The 27,656-nt window shown below is 39.7% G+C and overlaps 1 protein-coding gene and 1 long non-coding RNA gene across 3 annotated transcripts in view; one reads left to right on the top strand and one right to left on the bottom strand.

Moving 5' to 3' along the window:
- Nucleotides 1-1,344: 1,344 nt before the first annotated feature.
- agmo (alkylglycerol monooxygenase) overlaps nucleotides 1,345-27,656 on the bottom strand; it is a 70,502-nt gene continuing 44,190 nt past the window's right edge. The window contains exons 11-13 of the mRNA XM_024258605.2: nucleotides 24,487-24,569; nucleotides 23,040-23,145; nucleotides 1,345-1,702 (exon numbers count right to left, since the gene is read on the bottom strand). Of these exons, the coding sequence (XP_024114373.1) occupies nucleotides 1,622-1,702; nucleotides 23,040-23,145; nucleotides 24,487-24,569 (270 nt within the window). The 3' untranslated portion in view covers nucleotides 1,345-1,621. The remainder of the gene's footprint in view (nucleotides 1,703-23,039; nucleotides 23,146-24,486; nucleotides 24,570-27,656) is intronic.
- LOC112136724 lies at nucleotides 5,469-6,367 on the top strand. 2 transcript variants are annotated; one of them, XR_002917404.2, is made up of 2 exons: nucleotides 5,469-5,843; nucleotides 6,035-6,367. It is a non-coding gene; the product is annotated as an uncharacterized LOC112136724 (long non-coding RNA). The 2 variants fall into 2 exon arrangements; XR_002917403.2 differs by having other exon boundaries at nucleotides 6,074-6,367.

The following is a 27,656-nucleotide window of genomic DNA, read 5'->3' on the forward strand; positions in this document are numbered from 1 at the left end:
ATAAGTCTTAATTTGAAGGGAAATACTTGCTTTAATTTGTGAGATGTTCACAAAATAATAAATAAAAATTGAGCTTATTCTTTCTCCACACATGGAATTTATTTTCCATTAAAGTAATTTTAAGCAAAGATTTTAAGTTAATTATTATACAAATGAAACAGGAAATTTGGGGTTTACGCTGAAAGAAAACAGAATTTTACCACTTCAATGCACATTGATCTAATGAAATCTATAAGATAACTCAACAGCATTTAATTAATGTATCAGAACAGTCTCTTTCTGGTGACAAATTTTCCTTATTCGATCAGATATGTGAAGGGATGATTCCTGGATCACTGTGATCATGTATTCTGATAAGTTTTTGTTTACTGAAATCATGAAGGAATATTTTCAATAATTAGTCATATTTTTTTAATTGACAAACAATCTTTAATCTGATCAGATCGAAATGATGAAAACTATGAAAAACAACTCCGTGGGGGCGGGATTAAACAGGTCTGATTCTTATAGCTCCTTTTTAATTCAATTTTACTTATATGACCCAATATCACAAAAGAATTGAATCATTGGGCAAGAAATAAATCCAATTCTACTCTCTTCAGTTAATAATCACTATATTTAAAGAATTCAATGTGTGTTTGTATGGATCACAGAATAAATTGGAGTAATTACTCTTGTTTTCTTAAATTTTTGTTATTTCTTCTTTGTTTTTTAATCAATGCATGTCTTTGTTTTTGAAATGAGTTAAATAAATCTGTGATTTCATGTTGTCTATAATTCATGCTTGAGATAAACTAATAAATCAAATCGAAGGAAAATCCTCTAATGAGTCAAAAAACACAATTTCTCCACAGACTTCAGAAAAACTCACTCATCTGTTGCAGAAATACTTCAGTCAAGAGGAAACGTGTCTTTGTCTTTTCTTAAGAGGGATGAAAGTTTTTGTGTAAACAAATAAACTCAATATTTAGAGTCAAACTTTTGATGATCTGAAGTCTTTAGATTCAACAAATTTAGTCTTAATTTCTTGATTTTTTCCTATAAAGCAAAAGAATACAAATATCTGATCTAATCTTTAATGATTCTGAGCGTTTCTCAGCATCTCTGCTGGGATTTGGATCTTATCGCGGAGCAACAGAATTGTCCAAATGTTCTGGCTCTGAATCGGTGGTTCTGGAGGATCCAGACGACTGGTGGGTGATGGCAGCTCCATCTGCGGCGTCGCTCCCACTCAGCCCTGGAGGAGGAGGAGGAGGAGGAAGAGGACGAGGATGAGGAGGAGGAGGAGAATCTTCCTTCTGGGAGGGAAAACCTGAACCAGGATTTCAAGGACTACCAGTGAAGTGGAATAAAAATGTTTTATTGTAAGAGGTCAGAGGTCAAATCAGACGAACAGCACCTCTATTCTAGGAGGTATGAGGTCACACGACAACATGAACAGAAAATCTAAAGCACTAAACGCTGCAGGTGTTAAAAAAATCTACAAGTAATCAGAAGAAGCTGCAACATTTTCTGGTATTAGAAGACATTTGGTTACATCGTTTAGGAAAAGCGTGTTAGTGTGGAGCTCCGGCGTTCCCTGCAGCTCCGGCGTTCCCTGCAGCTCCGGCGTTCCCGCTCCTCAGTCGGACTTCCTCTTGATGCTGAGGACCTGGGAGAAGCTCTGCAGAGCCCAGAACAGCAGGGAGAGGGAGACAAAGGCCTGCAAGAGAGCACACAGAACCGATCAGAACCACCCAACCGGACCGAGAGTCTGGACTCTGGAGACGAAGATTTCCTCCCAAATCATCATTTTTAAAGTCAAATACATGATCAAATATTCCAATTCAAGGTTTATTTCACACGTTTGCAAGAAACAGTCGTTTTATTTGAGTCAAAGCAGAAGAAATAAAGACCCGAATAACAAAAAAAATCAAAGATTTTCCTTATTTCTCATCAGAACAAAGTTATTTCAGTAAATATGGAGACTTTTGCTCAGAAGTAGAACTGTTCTCAGGATGAGAGGACTCAGGAGGAGGAACAGAGAGTCAGCTCAGGGGTTAAGGAGCAGCTCCCATCACAGGTCAGAGGTCACAGCAGCAGGAGGCGGGGCCTGTGCTGTCGCCTCATAAACTGGATCCTAGACGGCGGCGGGAGAAAAACATCCTGACGCAGCAGCAGTTCTGCTCAGATCGGATGAACTTGACCTGATCTGAAGAAGAAACTCCAAACGATCAGAACCAGAACCGACCCGGAGTTCAACCCTTCAGCTCTGAGCTGATTCAGTCGGTTTAACTTTAACACGTTTCTACACGTTCTGATTTTAATGCTCAGGTAAATCCTCAATTTCATCTAATAAATGGATATTTTTTTTAACCAAAACCTCAAACTCAGAAAAACAAGATCAATGTAATAATCTAGAAAAGCAAATATAGATAAAATAAAGAGTTTTTCATTTAAAAATGTGATCAAACTACAGATAAAACCTTAAAGAAAAGCTAGAAAATAAAGAATTATTAAAGAAAATGTGTCTTTAATAATTTTTAAAAATATATTTTCGGATTTTTATTCATTTGAACTAAAATACTGATTTGGAAAATAAATATAAAATGTATTTCTTTTTTATTTCAACAGGATTCCTGAGACTTTAAAACAAATAATTTGGACTTTTTGAAATCCTTTTTTGGATCCCTTTGATTAACTAAATCTCTTCAAACTGAAGTTACACTTAAAATCTGCAAAACATATAAATAAAAGTAGAACATGAATGAAAGGAGAATACAGAGAAAGCTGCTGAAGTTTAAATCCACATTTCAGCTAAAATACAATTAAATACTTGTAGGGAAATATTTAACAAAACAATACATTAAAATTGACTTTATTCTTTCTTATCTTATTTCTGTAAAACATAAAATAATTCAGAAATATTTAATAAAATCAAGAACATTGAATGTTTAAACTCAGAATTTTACTTTTCGATTCTTTACTAAAACATTAAAGTTTTTCAGGTTTTGGGAAACAAAAAGAGAACATTTTTAATCTTAGGATTTTACATTAAAAACACTAAATTAAAAAAAAAATCTATTTTAATTATCTTATTATACCTAAAAACACTAAAAAATAAAATAGAATCAAAATTATTCAAACAAAAAATAATAAATATCTTGTCACTGAATTTTGAAAGAACTGTATCTCTGTATCTCATTTTGACTCAGAACTTAAAGTTACATTTTGACAACTTTATATTAAAATGTTTAATTCTAGCTCTATTTGTTTAAAATAATTGTGGACGGTTGTAGCACTAAAAACAAGGAATTTCAGTGAATAAAGGTATAAAAATGTTGGTCAGTATGTGAATAAATGTGCCTATTTTAAAAATATATAAAGGTTTTTTTTTTAAATAAAACACTAATTTAAGTCATAATTTAATTTATCAGAGAAACATAACTATAAATGAATGTTTATATCTAATTTCAGGATTTAATTTAGTCTTAAAAAAGCAAAAATGAAACTTTATTTAAAGGCTAAGACAGACTCCATTATTTATATTGGGAGATTATTTCTAAACTTAAAACATCTTTTCTATATTTTTAACTTATTTTCAGATAGAATTAAGATCTACTCTGAGGCAGCAGCAGGTTTTTCAGCTTCACCGCTGCCGTTTCAAACGGCGCTGAAGTCCAACAGCTTCCACTGCTGGATGAAGTCGTTCCCCGGCTAACGCGGTCCAAACACGACGCCTGGAAGACAGAACCCCCCAAAGTCGAAGCAGATGGGAGATTAGGACGGCGTGTCAGCCCCTGAAACGGGCCGGCCGCAGAGCGGGCTCGGCAGAACCTCGCAAATCAAGCCGCACTCAGACTGCCGACCAGAAACATGACAGGAGCTTCCATCAAAGCCGGCCAGGAGGCCAGCCGCTCTCCTCATCCATCCCGCCTGCCTGCACGCCGCTTTAATGGACGGCGTGGAGATCCATGTGGGACGGATTACGGCGAGGACGCCGCTTCATGAGCGGAGGACTCTGAGGAGCGGATCAGCTGGTTCTGGAGGCGTCGCTGACCCGAAAGGACACAAATGAGCTCTCACTTTTAACACCCTAAAACACAAAAATATTTAACGTATGTCATTTGTTTAATGCAACACAATAATTCCAGTTGATTTTGTAAGAGAAAAGCGGCTCATCGATCCGCTTTTCTCTTACAAAATCAACTGGAATTATCGTGTTAACAATTAAAATATGACGGTTTTAATCAAAGAACATAAACACTTTTGAGACGGGGATAAAAAGCTTCAGTTCCTCATAGTTTCTGAAACATTTTCACTTCCAAACTCCATTAAATTAAAGAACCATCTGAGCTAAACTCCAACAGAGCAAATGTTGGCGTTTAAATCACTAAAACTGTTTGAAAAAAGATGAAAAAATGAAGGAAAATACTGTTAAAATGCTTTTAAAAAAAGGAAACTTTTTAAGAAAACAACTTAAAGTCTATGGAGCTAAATTGGGGCCAATATTATTTGAAACCCAAATAAAACTAATTAAAAAAAAATTTAAATTTCAAAAACTTTTTGCTATTCTAAAATAAACGTAATTATTTTCCAGCTGGAAATGTTCTGTTTTTTAGGTTTCAAAACTAAAATTTCAATTTCAACGTTTTTTTTTTTGTTTTCGAATCTGAAAATTTCAGTTTCCAAACTTCTGGCCCCGTTGTGGTGTGTTGGGGCGGAGCTAACACGAAGGACCAATCAAATCAATGAGGGTGGTAACTTGAGTCGCGGTGCGTTCACTGACTCTGGGAACTGTGATAATTACGGTCAGAAAATGGCCGTTTAGTCCGTACTATCAGAGTCTAAAGTTGTCCCAAGACGGGTGTAAAAGCAGAGTTTTATCGCGTCCAAAACGCCGTTCTAGCCCGATCAAAACGCCATCTTATTCTGTTAAATACAGGCGTAGAAAACGTCCATAAAAAGGCAAAAACACGACTGGAGCACCAGAGCTCTGTCATTAACTTTTCTCTTAGTAAAAAAAAAAAGATTAAAATCTGGAAAAAGAAAAAGATTTGAACTAAGAAAAAAGTTTTGAAATTGAAATTTTGAAACCTAAAAAAACAGAACCTTTGAAGGTGAAAATAATTACATTTATTTTAGAATAGCAAAAGTTTTGGACATTTTCCTTTTTTTTGGCCAAATACCCATATTTTTGGTAAATTTGTTTTATTGGGTTTTAGATAGTAATGGTCCCAAAATAGTTCCATAATTAAAACTAAAAATGCATATTTTAAATGTTTTATTACATATATTTATATATAAAGTACTTGAAAACAAAACACACATATATTACATTAAAAATTCGCTCATTAAGAACTATATATAAAAACAAAACACTCAGAAAATGACTGTTTTGTCTTGTCAAATAAACCAAAGTTTTGTCATTTTTTATTAAAAAATATTTGTTTCTGATGTAAAAACTAAAGTTTATTTTAGCAATAAACCTCATCAAATGTAGAATTATTTAAATATATATGTATATTTTAGTAGAAAATGTGAAAATAGTTGTAGAACAGAAATAATAAACTCATCTTGATTTTTGGCTGATGGTCCCTTTTAAAATGACAGTAAGTACATATTTATTTATTCATTCACACAATAAAATTGTTTTGTTTTTTTTTTAAAGAAAGTTGTCATCAAACCAGATTCCGAACACAAACAGATCCAAACCTCCAGCAGGACTCCAGAAAAGGTGAGAAAAACATTAAAATCAGGATTTGATCAACCAGAAACGTCTCTGAACACAAACATCTGACAGTTTCTGATCGACGTCTTTGATTCCAAAGACAGTGTGAAAGGTCCGATCTGGTTTCTAGCAGGTTTGTGGATTTTTATTTAGACGACCTTAAAATGTCAGTGATAAATGAATGTTGTCTGTAAACTCTAAAAATGTATATTTTAAAATCAACTTTGAATTTAGAAGTCAATGTTTAAAAGACAGTTACGAGTGAAAAGCTTTTCTGAGTGTTGGACAATCCAAAAACGATTCACTGAATGTTTGCATTTCTAGATCTGATCTGGATAAAACACGTTTTCATTTGTTGCTCAGGTTCCTGCAGCTGCAGATGTCGACATGACGGACCGTTACGTCCTGCTGCTCACCTGGCAGGTGTGGCCAGTGTGTCCTGATTGGCACCTGCTTGTATTTAAGGCAGGAGCTGGGTGGGTTTTAGTTTTAGTTTTTGTCCCCTTCTGCATTCTAGACCCGAGCCCGGTTTGCCATCGGGTCGTAACGGTGACCTCTGAAGATCCTGAAACCAACGGAGAGTTTGACTTTAAATAAAAGGAAATGGCTCCACTGGAGGTCTTGCCTTAAAAGCAGAAATTTGTTTAAAACAAGATGAAAAAAAAACATTTTTATTACAAGTTAATGAATCTACAAACAATAAAGCTCACCGTCCAGATCCCAGTAGGACCACACATCCTTAAGAAAAATAAGATTTTGTATTTATGTTATTTTATGAGAAATATAAATAAAGTTGTTTTTTTATTTTGGCATAAATCAAACAAACTTTAAGAGTAAACAGATTATTTTCCCCAAATATGAAACAGTTTATAATTTTTAACAGAGGTTCAGAAGACTTCCTTTCAAAATAAAAGACTTCCTGTGTCACAGGATCATCTCGATGGAGTAAATGTAGTGGTACGTAGTGGAATATCAGCAGTGAATAAATATAAGTACGCTTTTTGTGCTTTTTAGCCAGAAATGTATACATCTAACTATTTAAAATTACAACAGAGATAATAAACTGTATATGTTTTAACCATTAAACACAATTAATAATAATAAACTTTATTTATAAAACAATTAAATTGTTCAGACCTAAAGTGCTGTACGATCACAGAATAAAAGCATTAAAAAAAGATAATAAGAGATTAGATCAGATAGATTAAAACATTGGAATCTGTCAAAATGTTTAGTTCTCAATTATCAAACCACTACGTCTACTGTACTTTGGAGGCTCTTAGTTATTTATTTATTTTTTTAAAACTACTTTTTTAGGCTAAAATTGTTGTATTTTTCTTCTTCTAGGGGTAGAAGATCAGTTGCTCTGGGTCTCAGGCAGCAGATCCCAAAGGCTTGAAGCCGTCTGGTTCCTCCTGCAGAACCTGCTCGTCTGTTTCAGACTTCTGAGTTTCTGCACTGACGAGGACTGAAGCTGCAGACTTTCATCCTTTCAGAAAACAGCGTGCACGTGCTCTGAAACGAGCACACTCTTGTGTTTGACGGTAAACAGTTTGTGGTCGTTAGCAAAGGAAAAGGCGGGAAAAAGACTGAAAGTCCAAACGTTTGCTGCTGGTATTTGTGCTGCAGGTTTTATTAACTACAGCTGATTAATGGTTTTGTTTAAATGGATTTTTCTGAAGTTTAGGAGAAAAAAAAAACAGTTTTATTTTTCTGTTTTAACTTTAAAACGTCAGTCGTAAGAAACTGTTAATTATATCTATGATTTAAAAAAGTTTAGTTAGATCTAAATCTGTTTAACAAATATCTAAAGTCGTCTTCCATATTTAATAGTTGTAGTATTTCATAACTGGAGTCAACATTTCTTCATTTATTTAAAGTGATTAGATGATTTGTTTTTATTTTTGTGTGGACATTTTCAATAAGAATTAAGACACAGTTTAAAAAATTATCTATATGAAGTTGAATATTTTAGCTAGAAGCAGCCAGACCCCCCCCCCACCCCCCCAGTGTTCCCACCCTGCGGGTGCTGCTGATGGAGGTGAAGCCTGCAGGACGGACATGAGCCCTCCCGGGGGTCCTCGAGGCCCGGTAACGGCCTCCGGCGGGCTAACGCGGCGCTCTGCGGCACAGCTGCACTCGTGATTAAAATGAAAACAAGGCAGAATGGCTGCTGTCAGCGGCGTGATGTACGACGCGCAGAGGGATGTTTCCAGAACCCCCCCTCCATATGGCTGCATACAGCCCAGCAGAACCAAATGTAACCGGGAAATAATTCACAGCTTTTAGTTTGAAAGTCCTGAAACAGGAAAATGCTCAGAATCTTGAAGGGATTTGAAAAAAAAGAAAACCGGAGGGAAAAGTGAAAGTTCTGGTCTGTAGATCAGCAGAACATTTTATCGGACCGGTTTCATGTCAAGCAACGTTTCACGGACCCCCCACCCCAAAATCTATTATCGTATGTTGAGGATTTTCTATGATAAAGTGTTTGAACGTAGTTTTGTTGTAAAAAATAAATGTGTAAAGGAGTTTATGTTGTTAAAGTGTCAACAGTTCACGTTGGAGGTTTGTTGTAGTTTGTATTATTGCAAAGCCAAGAGGCCCCATATGGTTTGAAGTGGCAGAAAATGTGGGTCCTAAATGGGTTTGTCTGTGGTTTCCATGGTAACCCCACCTGTGTTCGCCCACATTGATTTAAGTGGACACTCAGTTTAGGCTCGCTACGCTAGCCAGCTGCCTAGTGGACAGCAGCGCCCGCTTATTCAATACAGAGGAGCTCGCTAGCATGCTACAGAGGAGATCGCTAACTTGCTACAGCAGAGCTTGCTAGCATGCTAGCGATGGAGATCGCTAGCTCAATACAGCAGAGCTCGTAGCTTGATACAGAGGAGCTCGCTAGCACAATAGAGCTGAGGTTGCTAACATGCTGCAGTATAGCTCACTAGCAACCTCAGGTGCTAAATAAAAGCTAACTAGCATGCTACGCTGTCTACCTGGCGACTAGGTAGCCTAACTAGCTAACCCACTGAGTCCCTACTTAAGTCAATGTGGGCAAACACAGGTGGAACCACCACAGAAACTGTGGACAAACCCAATCGGGGTCCACTTTTTCTGCCACTTTTAAACCATTCGGGGCCACTTGGCTTTTCTGGCTGGGTTGATGTCATTAGGTTTAATATTGGCCTAAATAACAGCTATCAAAAATATCAGTTTGGGCCTTGACAAAACCATATTGATGGATCCCCAGTACAAAGATGGAGGAGTGAGGCGCGGAACAGGAAGGAAGCAGTTTTAGTCTAAAATGTGAATCAAAAAGACCATTTTAATCATTTCTGGTGGGGGAATTTCAACAAGTGGGTGAAATTTGAGTGATTGCTCAGAAAAATAATTCATACCATTTCTACTAAATGTGGTTCAACCAAGACTGAAATCAAACTAATCTGCTCTTCTAGTTGAGCTTTTTTCCAGGCTGTCGATGAAACTCGGAAGCTTTCAGAATCTGATGCAAGATGTGGAAAAGTTTCTGTCAGCGGCGTTCACACCCACACTCCGAGTACTTCCTGTCTGGTCATCAGGAGCTGATCTACAGCCTCGGAGCTGCAGACGCAGGAAGGATATGCGGAGCGGGTCCCAGCAGACCCGCCGCTGCAGCGTTTGTAAAGCTGCCATGAGAAAGATCTCCGTTACACTCCCACGCGCGCACAACGCCGTGTTCAACAGAAACACACGGAGGCCAGCCCACGTGAAGATCTGGAAGTCCAAATACACTTCTGAGTGAAAATCAAACACAGGAAACGACTCTCTGTTACCAAAGTCCAAGAACATTTGAGGGGGCAGACGAGGGTTTCTGCAGAAGTTAACAACTGAGGATCGAAGCCAAACGGTGAATTTTCAGCGGACAGGAAGTCAGAAATGCTCCTGAAAGCTGAACTGTTTGTGTTTAAATGGAGCAAAGAGGAGACGTCTGGGTCGGCCCAGAAGAAGTTCAGATCAATGCGTCTCCGAGGACCTGTTAGGAGTCTATCTTTCCCCGACTCGTCCCGTCCCCCCACCCATACTCAGAAAAATGAGTCTGTTCCTCATTCCCCGCCCCCCCGACACAACCGTGGCGTTCTGGGTAATCCAAAGAGGCACTAATCAAGGACAAGTCGCTCACCAATCAGGAGAAAAGTCCTCCTGTCGGCCTGAATCAGAGGTTCTGGTTGGGATGAGGAGCAAGAAAATCAAGAGGAGATTTTTGAAAAGTAGAAAATCTGAGCTAAAAGTAGTAAAGGACTCAAAGGGAAGCTGCTCACTCGTTTTGTTCCTTCTACTGAGGATCTCAGAGGAAGACGTCTGTCAAAATAAGAGCCCTCAAACTCTGCACTTAAGTCACCAATTAACTGTAGATTTAACCAGCAGAACAAACTTTATTAACCAAACAGCTAAAGCTGCAGATGAAACAGGAAGTGAGATAAACGCCGCTCCTTATTCAACCCGTGCTCACCTGGTAAAAATGTGCTTGAATCTGTACACAGGTGACCTGCATGAAATATCAAAGTCATAGACAGTTCAGTGAACTCGTAGAGAGAAAATGTTCTTGCACATTTCTATCAACGGGCGTGCTGCAGGTGATAGGTCACAGTGAACACTTACACAAGTAGGTAAGACCCAGGCGTGTCGTACGGATTATTTATTTTTAACCCCCTGAAATCCTGTGCACTGCGGCTTTAGTGTTGTTCACATGATACAGGTTCACCAAAGGCAACACAGATTTCCCAGAATTCTTGTGGAGGGATTGTCTTTAGTGACAAAAACCATGTACAGTTTTCACATCACAGTGGTGTTCAAACCAGAACACTAAAGTCAGACGGGGTTCGGTGTCTTTACCATCACAGTTACAGTAGCGATGTTGGCAGCCATCTTTACCTCGAGTCTTTACCTGTTTTCATCAGACCAATGACTGTATGTGAGAACTGGACTGAGTCGGTGTGAGATCGATACATCAAATCTGTCAGGGTGGGAGGCAGTTGGGGGGTTTGAACAGTTGCTCTATTTTTGCACCTTTTATTTTCTTATTTATGTTTGCTTTGCTAGTATTCAAGTTTTTTACATTATTGTTTTGATTTTACTCTCATGGTCCCAGGAAACGTTTTTCACTTAGTCTGGAGTACACTGTATGACTCTATTCTACTCTATTCTATTCTATCTTCCATGGAAAACAGTTTACTTCCTGCTCCAACCAAATCAAGCCAATTCAGTCGCCATCTTTCACAATACAGACACCATCAGTGAGCAGTGATTGGTCCGAGTCGGTCGGAGTTGTTGTTACTATGGCAACCACTCCCATCAATCACAAAATAGCTTGCTGGAAGGCCACACCCCGACTACTTGAAAGCGAGCTACGCCAAATCTGCTAAAAGGTTCTGAACCATAGACAATCCCTGGACAGCTCGACTCCGCCCCTTTGGCGCTCCAAACAGGAAGTGGTTCCAAGAAGCCAAAATCCCATGGACTTCTTCAGAGAAATAAACGGCTGTTATCAGTCATTCTATTGGTCAGAACATTCTTGATCTGATTCCTTTTTTCAACATCTTCTTGATGATCCTCAAGTTATACACTGACCAATCAGAAACCTTGGTAAAGCATGTGATGCCGGCTGGCGCCACCTTAAACGTTTGATTGAAAGATTCTCCCAAGCCCAGTGTCAGTGGGAGGGGTGTGGACGTCCAACATGATTACTCATGACTGGCGACAGCAGGTCCCCTAAAATCATGACTCAGATCAACTCCGACCAATCACGGTCGCCTGGCTCCGAATGGCGGCGTCCGTAATGTGGAAAAATGGCGACGGACTTGGCTTCTTTTCGCGAGAGCCGGAGGTAAGGCGTTTTCTATCCCCAGTGATAATAATACATGTCTACGCTGTGAACGTTGGACATGGGGGCCAGCAGGCTCCACCTAGTATTATGGAGGCATCTGATTGGTCAGTTTTTAACTTGAATAACTTAAACTAAAGAAAAAATATAGGAAAAAAATGTTCCCTGTCTTCCATTGTGAATCAGAATCTAAATTTCTTTTCATAAATTGAGATTTTTGTCTCCAGTTTGGAGATCTTGGCATCCACAGACATTTTCCTTTTTATAGGAGATTTGGACATCCACCAGTTTATCTTTCTCACAGCATTAGAGGGTTAAAACTAAGGTGGGGGCCGTATAAACGAAGGAGGAGGCCTGCAGGTGATTTACTATGTGTGTTAAGTCTTTATTCAACCGGCTTTGATGGATTTAAAGGTAAAAACTAAATTTAGACATAAAATGGGTTGATAAATTTCAGAGAGAGTTCAAACCCAAGCCGGCCGTGCCAAACTAAACTTTGCAGGGAAACTCTCTGAGGGCCACTTGCTGCAGGATTTCCAAAGCTCTACCTGGCAACAAGAGTGACAACATAAACCAAGCGGTTACCCTTTGACGGACGCCATCCCCTGCACATTGAGTGATAATATTTCACACAGTGTGCGTTCACGACCACCCGCTGTTTGCTCCATCGGAACAGTCCTAACCCGTGTTTCTTTTTCTAATCCCTCCGTTTTCTCCCTGGAAGGAGATTTCCATTCCTGTCAGCTCCCAGATGATGTCATGCTCGGCGAGTTTCCACCGCTACGCTCCAGCCTCAGCGCTGCTGCTGGCTACCACACATTCCCGCTCAGAAAAAGCTCCAACACCTGAGCTTTGGAAACGTCGCTCTCAAATATCGGAACCTCTGACCTTTAACGGACTTCTGCTGGCAGGAATGCTGGGAAAGAGGGCGGGGTTTGTCCTTTCTGACAGATGTTCAGGTACCACGGTGGAGATAAAGCCGTATGTGCTGAGCAAAGCCTTTGTGTTTGACACAGACTGAAAAACATTGATGTGACAGAATCAGGAACGCCATGAAGGACAGAAAACACTATGGGGCTCTTAAAAATCAAAATGTTTCTTTTTATTTATCCTATTTTACATATATGTAAAATCACATTTTTTATTCAACTTTAACAGAGCATGTTTTAAATCAAAGTGAAGGAGAATGTTCCAGACTATCGTGGAAAGAGTCGCCAACCTCAACATAAAAAAGTGATGGATATGTATTCTTTTTGAACGTTAGACTGGCAACTGGACTTGGATGAACCCTGTTTTCATTCAACAGCGGCTAGGATAGGCTCCAGCAACCCAGCGACCCCAGCTGGTTTGGAAGATGGATAAATATTCAGAACTTTGGGTCAAAGTAAATTATATATAACTAAAATTTACACTTAGCCACTTTATCACGTCCATCCCAGCCAGCAAGGCCAGTTGGGCCAGATATGGTTAAAGGTGGGCATCAAATGTGGGCCCCCAATGGGCTTGTTCACACTGGCTTAAGTGGGCACTCAGTGGGCTAGCTCGCTACGCTAGCCAGCCACCCGGTGGACAGTGGAGCCCGCTAGCTCAATACAACGAAGCTTATTAGCTCGATGCACCAGAGCTCGCTGGCTCCAAACAGTGGAGCTAGGGCCCACATTTTCTGTCCACTTTAAACCCAAATACGTCCCACCTAGCCTTGCTGGCTGGGACCTCATAGTACAGGGTTGGGCCCCCTTTTGCCTTCAGAGCCACTGTTAACCAGGGCGACCCATTCTCTCTGCTGCTGTGGCTTTGAGGGCTTAGATTAATTTTATATTCATACTGATGTGCTAAAAACTGGAGTTTTTAAGAACTGAAAGACTCCCAATCAACCAAAGATTACTGTGCTGGGGGGTGAAGTGTCGTTTTCATTCCTCTGATGACCTGAGGGAAGGAACTGTAGAAATACTCCCACCAGAAAACACACACATGCAGAGAAGCTGCAGCAGAAACCACAGATAGTCTTACATGAATGGATCCAATTGAAGAGTTTGACCCCCAATTAGGCTTGGACCCCCCCAAAAGACGCAAAAACAACACGTCGGAGGCGAGAATAATTTGCATGTAATTGCCAGGTTTATAATATTTAGTTTAAATATTTTAGCCCTGAGACTTGAAACAGAATCTGGAGCAAATCGAAAGTGGAATTTATCTTTTTCTTTAACTTCACTTCAGCAGAAACTGGTCCAAGAAGTCGAGAAAATAACATTTTATAGTTTGGAGTGTCTTAAAATAAAAATGATAACTTGTTCAGCTGATATATATATATAAAATAAATAAATAAATTCAGGTTTTATTATGATTGACAATTTATTTAATATTTTGTAATAATTCACAGAACAGTTTTTAAAACAAAAATGTTGATAATGTTTTTTTCTTATAATTAATACAAAAACATATTTATGAATAAGCTAAAGCTGAAAAAGCAACAAATATTTCAAAATAATAAATTACAAATCTGTATTTAATTAAAAAATGCTGTTATTAAAAAACGTTTAAAACAAATGTAGCTTAAGTTTTATTTTTATTTTTCTGCAGGAATTCATCTTCTGGTTCTGCAGCTCTTTATTCTGTTTAACCTGCAGCTTAAAAATGCAGCTTCATCAGTGCAATTTAAAAAGTAATCTTTAATGTTATTTGCATGACGGATTTATTACATAACCTGTTTGTCTGGATGTGGTCTACTGAACGAGTCTGGTCCAGACCCGGATCAGGGTCCAGAGCGTCTTTATTTGCACTGGAAACTGTTTATGTTTCTATTTAAACTGAACAAACAGAAACTAGAAAACGATTATAAGATTAAGAGTTAAAAAGCGGTTGTGGGGCGATTAAAAAAAAGCTTTTTGCAAATAATAATTTTGAAAAATCGAAAAAAGTAAAAGTTTTTATTCAAATTTGGTTTAATCTAATTTATCTAAGCTGAAGATCATGTTCTTTATAAAAATATGAATTATTTTACAAATCACAGCCACAGTGAAACACAAAATTGACTGAATATCTAATTTAATAAAACAGTAGAATGATGTTTGGGGGGCTAAAGAGGAGAAAGATGCAGAAAAGGTCGACGTCCCTCAGTTTGGGGTCACCAACATCGGCAGGTTTGTGTCTCATCCCTAAATGTGTCTACCTGGAATTTAACAACAAGGTTCAGAGATTTTGTGTTTGTTGAAATTATTTTCTTTCTAGTTTTTTTTTAATTTGGTTCCTGTATTTGATTGTTTTAAAAAATTCTGCTTTCCGGTTCGACCCATCGCCAGAGTACTGACTGCACTACATCTCCCAGCAGCCCCAGCGCACAGTTCCTCAGCTGTTTCCAATCTGACAATCACCTACCTGTTTCTTGAGCCTCGCCAGTGTGAAGTATTGTTTGTGCCACTCGGTCTGCTTTACTGAGCGTTTCTATCTGGAGCTGATCTTCTGGTTCTGATCCTGCCGCCTGCCCTGACCCTCGCCTGGACTCTGACATCTCTGCTCTCTTCTTCGATGATCCCATGGTCGTGACTGACCTCTGCCTGTCTGACCCTGATTTAGCTTTGTGGACTTTTAGCTGTTCTTACTTTCAGCTTCAGTGATTTCAGCCTCTTCAGCTATCAGCTTCAGCCTCTTCAGCTATCAGCACTGGCATCTTAAGTGACCAAATTCCCCTTAGAGCCTTCACACTAGCATTATCACAGGTAACGCTATATATCTAGATCATAATCATGTTAAAAAGTTAAGTTTTTTAAGTTTTAAAAATGTATTTTTAGAGTGTTCAATAAATGTTTATCCTGTTTGACCTAAAGTGTGTTTTGGATTTGAGCCTTTGTGCGATTGAGTTTGACACCCCTGGTGTAAACGGTTGTGGAGGTACACTTTAAAAAAAGAACATCCACTGTGGAGCTGAAGCTCCAGCGTTAAAAGGGTTAATGATGGTGTTAAAAGGCCGGTACGGTCATGCTAACTGCATAGTTAAAACATACATGTCAGTAAGTCCGAGATTGTACGGGGATTCATCATAAAACCAAAGTGAAAGTGTGCCCACATGTCTGCTTTGGTTAACAAAACCGTTTTCTTCTATCGGCTCGGAAATCTGTGGATTTTACTGCAGCTGAACCTGGAATAACGGAGCAACTTCATTGTCCCACTGAAGTCAAACTTCATCAAAGACGACTTCAGGATTTAGCCACGCCCCTTAGAGCGTTCATCCTTACACTCTCTCTGTGATGGGACACCCTTCACTCCACCACAACAATGCAGCGATCGGACTGCACATCAGCAGAGGAAACACAAACACTATCGGGAAAAAAGACTGCTGGAAACACTCCTGGAATTTTCCTTCCACACATTTATGGCCCAAATCACAGCCGGGGAGAGATGAGACCCGGTGGGGAGAATTATGAGCAGCAGTAAGACCGACACCTTCGCCTAAGAAAGGCCATCAATCAGGGAGAAGCCGTCCCGGGGCAGCGAAGGAGACACTAATGTTATTGGATCGCTTTCAGCGGAAACTGGAAGAAAAGACCAACGAAGCTCCGTAAAAACTTCAGTCATTCCAGCGCAGCAGATGTGCTTCAGGAGCAGCTTCATGGGCGGAGCTAGTGGGGCTGCTGGCTGGGGGGCGGGGTCACAGTGTGGGGGCAAAAAAATTTGGATAAGTTTCTATGTTTTCATTTTTATGTCATAATTGAGAAAGTTTTTTTTTTGGTTGACGTGAAGAAGAAATAAAAAAACAAACATTGACTGCAAACAAGGAATGTTGCAGTTCCACCAAAGACCACTGGGGGCAGGATGCAGAAAGAAGTTAATTCAAAATGTTTTTAAATTACTACCAGATGGGTGAATTTAACCCTTTAACAGCAGAGTTGTTGCTGTAGACAACAAAAGCTCTTCAACCGCTTAAAAATTCACTTTCATTGCAACGGAGGCTGACGGGGAGAAAAAAAACAGCCAATATACAACTAATGTAAACAGCTTTAATACAAACATCTTTGTGTAAACAACAAAAAACCTATGCAACAATAAAAATCTTTAACACCAGAAAGTCACGTAAAGAACTTTTCAAATGCGAATCTTTACAAATATACCCTAATGAACATTTGTAAAACTTTGCATTTATGTTAGTGAAAACAGCCAACAGTAAAGTATTTACGTAATCAACAAAAATCTGCTGATTTTGATGCAGAGAAAAACAGTTTTGCACCAACTTACTAACATAAACAGCTTTTGTGAAAACGTCTTTATATAAAACACAAGAGAACCTTAAATAAGTAAGAGATAATACCCTCCGAAGAGTGCGTTATGAGAAATTAACGCACGACGCGGAGGCCTAAACCGTCCGACGCGAAGCGGAGGACGGTTTAGGCCTCCGCTTATACCATGGTCATTTACAAAATAAATAAACATTTAATCAATATTTAGTACTTTATTCTTGTTATTTCTTTGGTTTAGCTCATTTTTTCACAAAAAAGCGGACTATTTGATCCGTGATGCGGTTTGTTGTCACGGTGACATGGAACACGGCATGAAGCCTGAAGCCGTTACAGACCTCAGCTGCAGCGGTAAAGTGTCGCTGTTTTGAAAGAAAGACCCGGACAAATTAGGATATTTTTCTTCTTTTTCTGACGTTAATCCTTCAGTGAGCAGCTAGAACATATTCAGCTTCTGTCTGTGTTTCATTTCACGGCAGGTTCCGTTCTTCTGAGCTGCTCTAAAATGAGAAACTCCCTCTTGTGGTGAAACAGAAGACTACACCTTTCATGTCGAGTGGTGTTTTATTAGAAGGAGAATAACCAATTTGTCAATATTAATTTACCTTACAAAAGGAGAGGAATATAAATGCTGGTCGCTACAATAAGTTGAATAAAGCATCAGTTCAGAGAGAAAGTTCATCCATTACTGCTTGTTTTGTCCAGACGATGAAGGAAAAATGTGTTTTAAAGAAGCCTGCGCAGTGATATCGAACGTTTGGTCTGTGTGACCGGAACTTCTTTTTTAGGTGTGTGTTATTACTGTGCATTATCAGTTTTTAATGCACACCCAGCAGCCAATCAGAATCGAGTATTCACCCAGACCATGGTATAAACCGCTTTATCCAACAATACAAATGTGCACTAATGTCCTTAAGTTAAAGGTTGAATATCTCATTTATGTTACTAAAAGCAGCACAGATTCTCCTATGTAACTCTACCTTTATTTAGTCATTTTACATGTTCTATTCACACACTAGACATAAAATTATTTAAAAACAGAAAATTTCATCTGGAAAATAGGATTCATTTTGCTGTGGAAAACTCAAAAATGTTTATTAAACTGTTTTTACAACATAGAATAAAAGTTTTAGGTGTAATCTTATGATAAAAAAGAATAAAATTTGCCAACTAATTAATCACCATGTTTGTGAATAAAAATCCAGGCTAAAGTCCCAGACTCCTTTGGGCCACATAAATGAAGAGTTTCTGATGACAGAGGAACATCCCAGACCTCACAGATCCATGATCTTTATGTGGATTCGGTGATACCAGGCCGCCCAAAAATAAGAATTTCTCTCCAAAGAGCTCTGCCGTCTGACTAATTCCTGGAATTTTGTCTTTTTTTCCCTTTTTTTCAGCTTTTTCTTTTTTTAATCACAAACATTCTTTATTGTGTTTGTGAAAAATAATCAAAGATTTTTTGGGAGAAGTTTGATCCAGTTGGATTTCAGGTTGGATCGACTGGAACCTACTCAGGTGGAGGCGTGTCTTTGTAATCGGAACCGTTTGTCTTCCGCTACGTCAGTGGGCGGGGCTTTCGTGGAGAACCACGGAGTTTCTGCTATTTTTAGACAACCTCGATGCTCGCTATTGTGGTAAATTCATGTTGGTCCCCATCCCAAAATAAAATGATGATCGGTTTCCTTGTTGAATTTCTCAGAGCAGACAGCTCTGTTTTGCTCTGCCCCCCCGCCCCCATAGCAGTCGTCACATTGACGTTCATTCTCCGCCTTATTTATTAAAATAAAAGATCGCTTTTATCCAAAAACTACAAATAAATGCCATATTATCTCTTTAATTTCATAAAATCTGAATCACACAATATAAAAAAAGTTTACGTTCATTTAGACAGTTTTATGACGCTACAGGGCAGGACGCCTGACGGGGTTAAGAAATATTAACTCCTTAAATAATCACTTGTGTTAATGCACCAACTTTCACAGCCCTAGTATTTACATAAACATCATAAATCTGCTAATTTTGAGCAGAGAAGAACACAGCTTTACTTACGTAAACGGCTTTGTGATTAGAAAAACGTTACACTTTACTGATGTACAACTGAAAGAGTTACATATTGAATTTTTGTTAATAAACGTAGCTTTGTGCTGATGTAAAAAACTTTACTAATGTAAACAGCTTTGAGTAAACAACAAAAATGTTACAAAACATAACATAAAAAGATTTGTGATATGTAACACTATTAATGTATGTATTCATGTTGGTAAAAGCAGATTTGCTGCTTTTTTTGCACTAGAATTAGCTGGAATTACATGAATTATGGAAATATTTGAAGAGTTACGATAATTCAAAGAACGTGTTATTTTGCTGCAGCTCCGTTAATGGAATTTAAATGACATGTAAATTAACTCATTTAAAGCCAAAAAAACAAGACATGCACAATAATTTGCAGATGCAAACGCATGAAACTAATGTTTGACCTAATAGTTTAGGAGAGCCAAACAGCTTCACAACTGAGGAGAAATCGACGTGTCTGGACAGAAGTTGTGAAGTCTTTGTGATGTCTGACACAAATGAATCTCTGTAGGTCGAACCCCTACAGCTCTTTGATCACGTTCAGTACCAAACACGTTTTTATTTAACAATTCAATTTAAAATCTGATCTGAAAGCACAGAGCGCTTTCTCAGACGCCGCCAACCGCACACGCCCGCCGGCCCGCTCTCCTCGTCTGCGCGAAGCTGCGAGGCTTTCATGTGAGCTGCGCAGACGTGGGTTTGGGCGGCGCAGCCGGTTTACAGGTCAAGCCTGCAGCTTTACAAGGGAAATCTCCAGAGCCGCTATAAATACCGCTGTGAGCTTTAAGGGTGCCGTATATCACAACGCCGGGTTTCAAGGACCACAAACCCGCTGGGTTTTTGTAGTTTGTGCCCCCTCCCTTTCCGTCCCAAATGTACAGTGAGCCTGAACACAATTAGACGCCAGTTTCTCCCTTTCTGTTTCGACAGACTGTAAATTGATTGGCCTGACTTCAAAACTCTTTCCCCTCACGCATCAGACCCGTATATAACAGGCTTTGGGTTTGTGGGGGGGTCGCCCTTTTTACCTTCTAGATCAGGAGTGTCAAACTCAATCATACAGGGGGCCAAAATCCAAAACACATCTGAGGTCGAACAGGATAAACATTTATGGAACACTCTAAAACGACACTTTTAAAACTTTAAAACTGTAACTTTTTAAAATGATTATGACCTAGATATATAACATTACCTGTGATAATGCTAGTGTGAATGCTGTAAACTGAATTTGGCTGCTGAAGATGCTTAATTTAATAGCTAAAAACACTGAAGCTGATAGCCAGCTAAAATATTTGCTAAATTAGCCAAAAAACAAAAAACACTTAGGTTAGCCTAACAGCTAGCATGTAGCTGAAAAAATAGCTAAACTCCAAAATATCCTAAAAACTGAAAAAAGCCTACATTAGCTGAAACAGCATGAAGCTGAAATATTAACTAAACTCCAAAATAACCTAAATAAAATCTTACTAAATGCCAAAATAGTCCAAAAAGCTGCAGAATGTTAATTTTCAAAACTTTAAAACTAACTTTTTAATATAATTATGAATAATAAAAAGGCAGGAATATTATTCCAGAATAAATCAATTTAAACCTTAAATAACTTTCAATATTTTACTCTCCAAAAAAATATATTTTGTCAAAATTATACAATAGCACAAGATAACATCGGGTCATTAATAACAATAAAATAAAATGATCTGGAGGGCCGAATCCGGCCCCCGGGCCTTGACTTTGACAGATGTGGTCTAGCTGATCTCAAAGCCTGAAAATGTGTCAGGAACGTCTAGGAACCGCCGCTTTCTTTCTTTTTTTTTTTTAAAGAAATTCTAATTGTTTCCTCTGTGTTTTATGGAGAAAGTGAAGGTGGGAAAGCCTCCAGTTGTCATTTTAACACCTGAGCAGAACAGATGTGGACATAAAAGAGGCGATTTCAGATCTTCCAGGCAGATCTGATCGGGTCGGACAGGACTAATTGGATCCAGAAGTGTTGCTCTCATTCAGAGAAGGTAAGACGCAGAAAGAGGGGGAAAAAAAAGGTGGTGGGAAGTGAGGGAGGCCGAGTAATGAGAGGTCAGCCGCCATCTACAGTTGAGCCGCCAGAGCCAGAAAGGAACGCCAATTTTATGGTCAATTGGAGCCCGCATCTGGACTGGTAGATCACAGAGCTGCAGGGCAGGACTTAGCACCCCGCTCAGACGGCTTTCACACACCAAACGGACCACACAATCACAGCCGGGCTGCACACGGCGGGACCGACGGCGTCAAGAACAGACAATAACTTTATTGTTTTTCACTATAAACTTTAAAACATGTTTGTGTCGGAGGCATTTCTCTCCACTGTCACCCCAAGCTTCTGAGATTCTGGACTCAATTCAAACAATATCATGTACTCTTTTACATTTTCTAAAATCAATCCAAGCAAATACAGGAAAAGTGCAGTAAAGAATAAAATAAGAATATTACAAATCATTTCAATTGTCTTAAATCTCTGCCAACAGTGGTTTTATGAGCAGGACGACTGATTCTGGCAGCTATAAGGATGATGTTATAAATATTTATCAAAGTACTGCAAAAATCCAACATTATCTAACTTCATAAAAGTGTTGCATATCAGCACAAATCTGATTTTCTCCACTTCAGAATTCACAAGAATTACACCAATTGTGTCAAGTGTTCGGCCCACCATGTAATTATGTCCGGCACGCAGGCCGGATCATATTTTATTATTGTTACTTTTGGCCTGCATCATCACACACTGTTAACGTCATGTAACGACACGATGATTGAGGAAGTATTCAGATGGAAAACTCTCACTCATGGTGCAAAAGGAAATAAACACAACAGGATAAAATAAATAACAGCAAGACAACAAAACACAGACAAAAACCTAGACTTAAAGCCCCAATCCGCCCAGACAGGCAAAGGGAATGGTGTCCCACAATTCCTTGCACTGCCAGATGTGAAAGCAGGCCCAATCACGATGTGTCTGTGACCATCACTTACAATATTAACTACAAATCCCATCATGCAGTGCATCGGCTGCCTGGCCGAACACCAGTGTAGCCAAAATAGGGGGTTTTCTTCTCAAATTGGGCCGTTTAGATTCTAAATTTGTGGGTAGAAACATCTTTGTGCAGGTACGGTTTGGTGGTTCTTTATTGAAATGTGTCTCAGCAGGAAAGTGCTGTCGGGGGAGGCAGGTGAGCAGATCCTCACCTGTCAACAATAATACAATAAAAAAGAGTCTCTAAACGTCATGTATATGAAGACCTTTAATCGTTTTAGCCTAAAATTCTGTGCTCAGGCTGTGAAGTGACAGAGTGCATGGAGTGCAGCCTCACAATCCTAATAAACTGGGTCATGGCTTGTTTTTAGTCTACTCAGCGGTATGCTAATCATGTCATTCTTCATTAACTATTAATAGATCGTAGAGCACATGTGGCCCGGGGGCCGGATCCGGCCCTCCGGGTAATCCTATCCGGCCCTCCAGATCGTTTTTTGATATTAATGCCCCATGTTATCTTATTACTATAGTTTTATGGATATTGAAAGTTATTTAAGGTTTAAGTTGATTTACTCTGGAATAATATTTCTGCATTTCTAATATTCATTATAATGTTAAAAAGTTACAGTTTTAAAGTTTTAAAGTTTTAAGTTTTGGATTATTTTGGAATTTACTAAGATTTTTTAGGCTTTTATCGGCTAATATTTCAGCTACATGTTAGCTGTTTTGGATAACTTAATTTTTTTTGTTTGTTTTTTAAGGCTAATTTGGCGACTAGCTTATATTTTAGCTAGCTATCAGCTTCAGCATTTTTAGCTGTCAGCTTCAGCATTTTTAGCTGTCAGCTTCAGCGTTTTTAGCTGTCAGCTTCAGCGTTTTCAGACCTGCGACCTAAGGTGTGCTTTGGATTTTGGTCCCCTCTGTGATTAAGTTTGACACCCCGGGCATAAACGGTTGAAGAGTTGCAGCAATTTAAAGAAAGTCAACAATGGAAGTAAAGCTCTGGTGTTAAAGGGTTAAATTGTGATGGTTTTGGACAATCTTAAAAATCCTAACAGGTACAAAAATAAAGTAAAATTAATTAAATATTTAAGCACAAATGTAAAAATCAGAGCAGCAATGATTCTGGTTCTCAGAGTAAAGCGGATCTAGAACTCCTCTTACCTCCGTAGGAACCGTGAGGTAAGGCAGTGGGGGGGTCAGGTAGTTGTACCGCTGCATCATCATCATGACGAAGCACCGAAAAGTCTCCAAGAACCCAGAGTTCGGCCTGCAGATCAAATAAAAAACATCAGAAGGAGCAAAAAGCTTCTGTTCTTTCTGAGGTTTTGTGTTCGTCTCCTTTAGAAACATCTTGATGGTCAAAAGGTTTCAAACGTCGACACAGGAAAACAACATCTGCAGCTATGCTCACGTTGTAGTTTTACTTCACTTTTTCCAGGTGTCTTTGGACATTTTTCACTCTGACTTCAGCTTGTTAATTCACGCCGTTTGAACATATTTTTGTCTATTAATAGATACATTTTCCATTCTCTGTTTATAAGTTATATATACATAATCTTCATAGAATTATATTTAAAATACCATATTTTTGTTACAATACTCAGAGAGTGGAACATACAGGTACATCCTATCATAAAGAAATTTAATCATTTTAAAAATGGTGAATCTTGTAGACAGAAGTCTTTTGGTAACACTTTACAATAACAGTTCATGAGTTAAGTTCATACATAATTAGGTTTGTTTAACTGTTAAAGAGTTTACAGATTTAAGATATATTTGTCCTAAAAATTTAAAATAAATCTTATTTTCCAGCTATTGTCCTAATGCCAATTAAATCCTTTCAGTTTCCTTAAAATAAGAACTTCTCTAATAAAACTTCAGTGTAAAATTGTAAAGTAAAAGTTTATTGGAGATATTGTTTGAAAAGTGATGTTTTCAAGATGACACAAGAAGATTTATTGTCTTAAAAAGTCTTTACATCGAATTGAAGAGTTATAGGAAGTTAGTGTTGTCTAATAAGTGTAATAAGATATCTAAACTAGAAACTCGACAAAATACTTGGTCTGGTGTTTTTACTGTATCATTAAGCTAGACACTGATTTTATACACACAAATGTATGTTATTCTGTGTGTACATTTTATGCACAAACATGTAAGAGGATAATTTCAATTTAAAAAAATCATAAATATGTATTTTTACAGGCAAATGTATCTTTTCCTTTTACTCCATCTAAATTGGGCTTTAATTAGTTGGAAATCATGTTTTCTATTTGCTAAACACAAACAAATATTGTCTGCTTTGAGAGTGAAGCCTCAAATTGAAAAGAAAAACTGTAATATTTGCTGCTGCTCTCGTTAACTGCTGTTGGGAAAACTTCAGAGTATCCTCTGTCCGTGCCGGTAACAGCTGCTGGTGCACGTCAGCGGGTGGATTTCCACACGCTCAAGTGTGAGCTTGCAGTTCACACTTGTGCGTGTTGAAAGTGATAGGTGCATGCCACAGAATCCGGCCAGGTACGATTTCTGTTGCGCGGTAAAAAGCTCCGGCCGGGTAACTCATACCTGAGGCTGCAAAGCTCGGCTGTGAAAGCGACCCCGCCCACCTCACCTCTGCTCGATGATGAATCCCAGCGAGGTGAGGGTGAGCAGAATGTAGCAGATCATTCCCAGGATGGTGAGCTGCGACAGCATCTAGGAAAGCAGGAGACTTGTGGTCAGGAACAAAAACATCAGCCTTAAATCAGCTTGGAGGACGGTCAGGATGTCATCCCAGGAGAACTTCCAGGGCTCACAAACCACAAAGGTCTACTTGGCAGAGCAAACCAAAACACATGCGCCCTGGCACGTACAGAGCGCGGCAGCAGATGGACTCGGCCTTCGCCGGGCTCTGACTGACATCCCGGTCATCCCAGATGGATGCTGGACCACAAATGAAGAGACGGAAGTTTGAATTCCCTAAAAGGAGCCAGAACGACCAACATGGGAGCCGCGATTCCTCGCTGATCCTCACTGACCCTCTCCGAGCTATTTGGGATCCGAAGTGCAGAGGTAGTTTGTGTTCTCCAAGCTGAGGTCTTGGCTGAGGGCAGCAGCTGGAAGCCGAGAGTCTCCTGAGGATGCAGCGGGCTGTCAGCTCGGGTTTGCATTTCTCTGACACTCAATCCAAACCCCAACAGCCAAAGCTCCCCGCTCCCAGAGCCGTCGGAGATGCAGTCAAGCATCAGCAGGAGGAAACGAAACCATCATTCTTGAGGATTTTCCCCTAAAAAACCGAATCCCTTCTGAGAGGACCGATATTGTTTTGGAGGATCGTTTTAAAGAGTTTTAATCAAACCAAATCAACAAGAGCTGCAATGTGCTGCACTGTCCTACAACGCCTTAAAACACGCCACATTGTACTACAACACCCTAAAGCACGGCGCATTGTACTACGACGCCCTAAACATGCTGCACTGTACTACAACACCCTAAAGCACGGCGCATTGTACTACGACACCCTAAAGCACGGCGCATTGTACTACGACACCCTAAACATGCTGCACTGTACTACAACACACACAAACGGGCCACACTGTACTTTGACATCCCAAAATGCACTGCACTGTCCCACAGCGTCCTAAAACGCGCCACAATCTACCACGACGCCCTTAAATGCACCACAATCTACTACGACGCCCTTGAATGCACCACACTGTACTATGACGCCCTTGAACGCGCCACAATGCACTATGATGCCCTTAAATGCACCACACTGTACTAGAACGCCCTACAAAATGATCAGTCTTGAGGATTTTCCCCAAAAGGGGTCCTACCTTTCTTATAGGACTGTTATTTTTTCAGTAGATCGTTTTAAAGTGTTTTAATCAAACCAAATCAACAAAAGTTTCCCCAATCTGTCAAAGTCTATTAGCGTTGAAGCGGTCCCATCTCTGGAGTTAAGGAGTTCTGGAAGTTCTGACAGGAAGTGTAAGAAGAGAGGAATTATTTTGCCAAAAATGGTTACGTGAACGTATCTGGTGAACAATCTCAGGGGGGAGAGAGCGCCAGATGTGTTGTTGTTTCAGTTTTCGCTCACTGCTGGCGGTCAGACAAAATCCTTCAGTGTCATCCGGTGGAGTCAAATACCATTTGTAACACTTTCTTCAAAAATAAACTCAGCTAAATAAATCCAGTAACTTCTAATGTGCGGCGAGGTGCCAGAAAGCCAGGAAGGTAACATCTGGTGGCAGCGCTGTGCCGTGAGCAGGAGGCTGAGCCTGTTGCTCCGCCCTCCCCCGAGACCGGGAGGATTAGCTCGTTACTCGATTATTTCAGACGTCATGATGGCGCTCCGGGAGAGCTGGAATAAAATAAATAGGAATCAGTTTGGGAATGCTTTTCAGAATAAGACACGCAAACGCAGAGGAAAACCAGCAGCTGTCGGATTCTGCTTTGATAACCTTTAATATCATGGATGGGTGGGGGGACGCTGCTCCATGGAACATCAAAAATGTTCTTGAAATGTGAAAACTGTGAGAAGGAAACAAAATAAATCTTCCTGCCCTTATAGGGGAATACGGGCGCCAGCGGGTGAAAAATGATCAAATCTATACAAAATAAAGGCCATAGACCGCTCAGTGAACCTGTAGAAAGGTTTTTCCTATGGGTACGCTGCGGGCGACAGGTCGTAGTGAACACTTCTACAACACATAAGGGGGAAGGAAGTGAGACGCAGGCGTGTCATACAAATATTCAGTTTTTCAACCCCCCCCCCAAATCCTGCAGACTGAACATGGATCCTGTTAGTGCTGTGCATGTGACACGTGCACGCTCTGACACGACTGTTAGAAATGAGAAAACTAGTCCGAGTGTGGACGTGTGCATTCACATCGAACGCGATTCGCGCAGCAGAGGCGGCCAGTTTCAATGTTAGTCAATGGTACAGACGCGCCCTGAGACGAGATGAAGCCCCGCGGCGCGATATGAGCAACTGGCACGCCGCAAAGCTCAGCCAGCAGCTCGGTTTGAGTGACGGGGCACAAATCGGGCGGTGCAGCCAAAATGTAAATATCTTAAGTTTGACAGGTCGCTGCGTCGCATCAGCCAATCAGGAACTCAGATTTTGGCACACAACATTTTCAGAGACTCGATCAGCGGGTAGAATACTGATCTTATACAAGCGTTTTGTTCCGTCACACCGCGGCGGTTCTCTGGCTGCAGCCAGCCTCCCAGATTTCAGCGGAGCTCGCCAATACGCCAGGAGACAGACAGCCTGCTCAGGTCTCCTGAACTGTGATGTTATACTTGTTTTCCTCGAGACAATAATAAAAAAAGATACCGTATCCCCCAAAATGTGTTTGTACCCTGACACTCCTGCCGTGAGTGGGAGGAGCTACTGTCCAAAGTCTTTAGCGTCGTCGCTACATGAAAATATTGACAGTGTATCTATGAATAAATCCCAACTCTTCCTCTAGCCCTCCTGTAGAGGATTTGGAGCTTTATTGATGTCCAAAATGTTTTTTTAAGGGGGCGCCATAGGGATTGTGACGGTGTATCCTCCGCCCCGACAAACGCTTTTCTTTATATGAGTGTGCTACATTTAAAATAAGTAACAGCTTTTTGTTTTAGAGAGAGTTTTTAAAGTTATAAAACCAATGTTGTTGTGTACTTTCCGAGTGCTGGCAGACACGAGCAATCGTAGATGACCGGCGACTATTGATGACTTCATCAATAGATAGAAATGTCCAAATTTGAAGACACTATTTTTCCATATCTCTCCATTTGTAGGGGTAAATGTAG

Source organism: Oryzias melastigma, linkage group LG16 (genome assembly GCF_002922805.2).
Source record: "Oryzias melastigma strain HK-1 linkage group LG16, ASM292280v2, whole genome shotgun sequence".
Taxonomy (NCBI): Eukaryota; Metazoa; Chordata; class Actinopteri; order Beloniformes; family Adrianichthyidae; genus Oryzias; species Oryzias melastigma.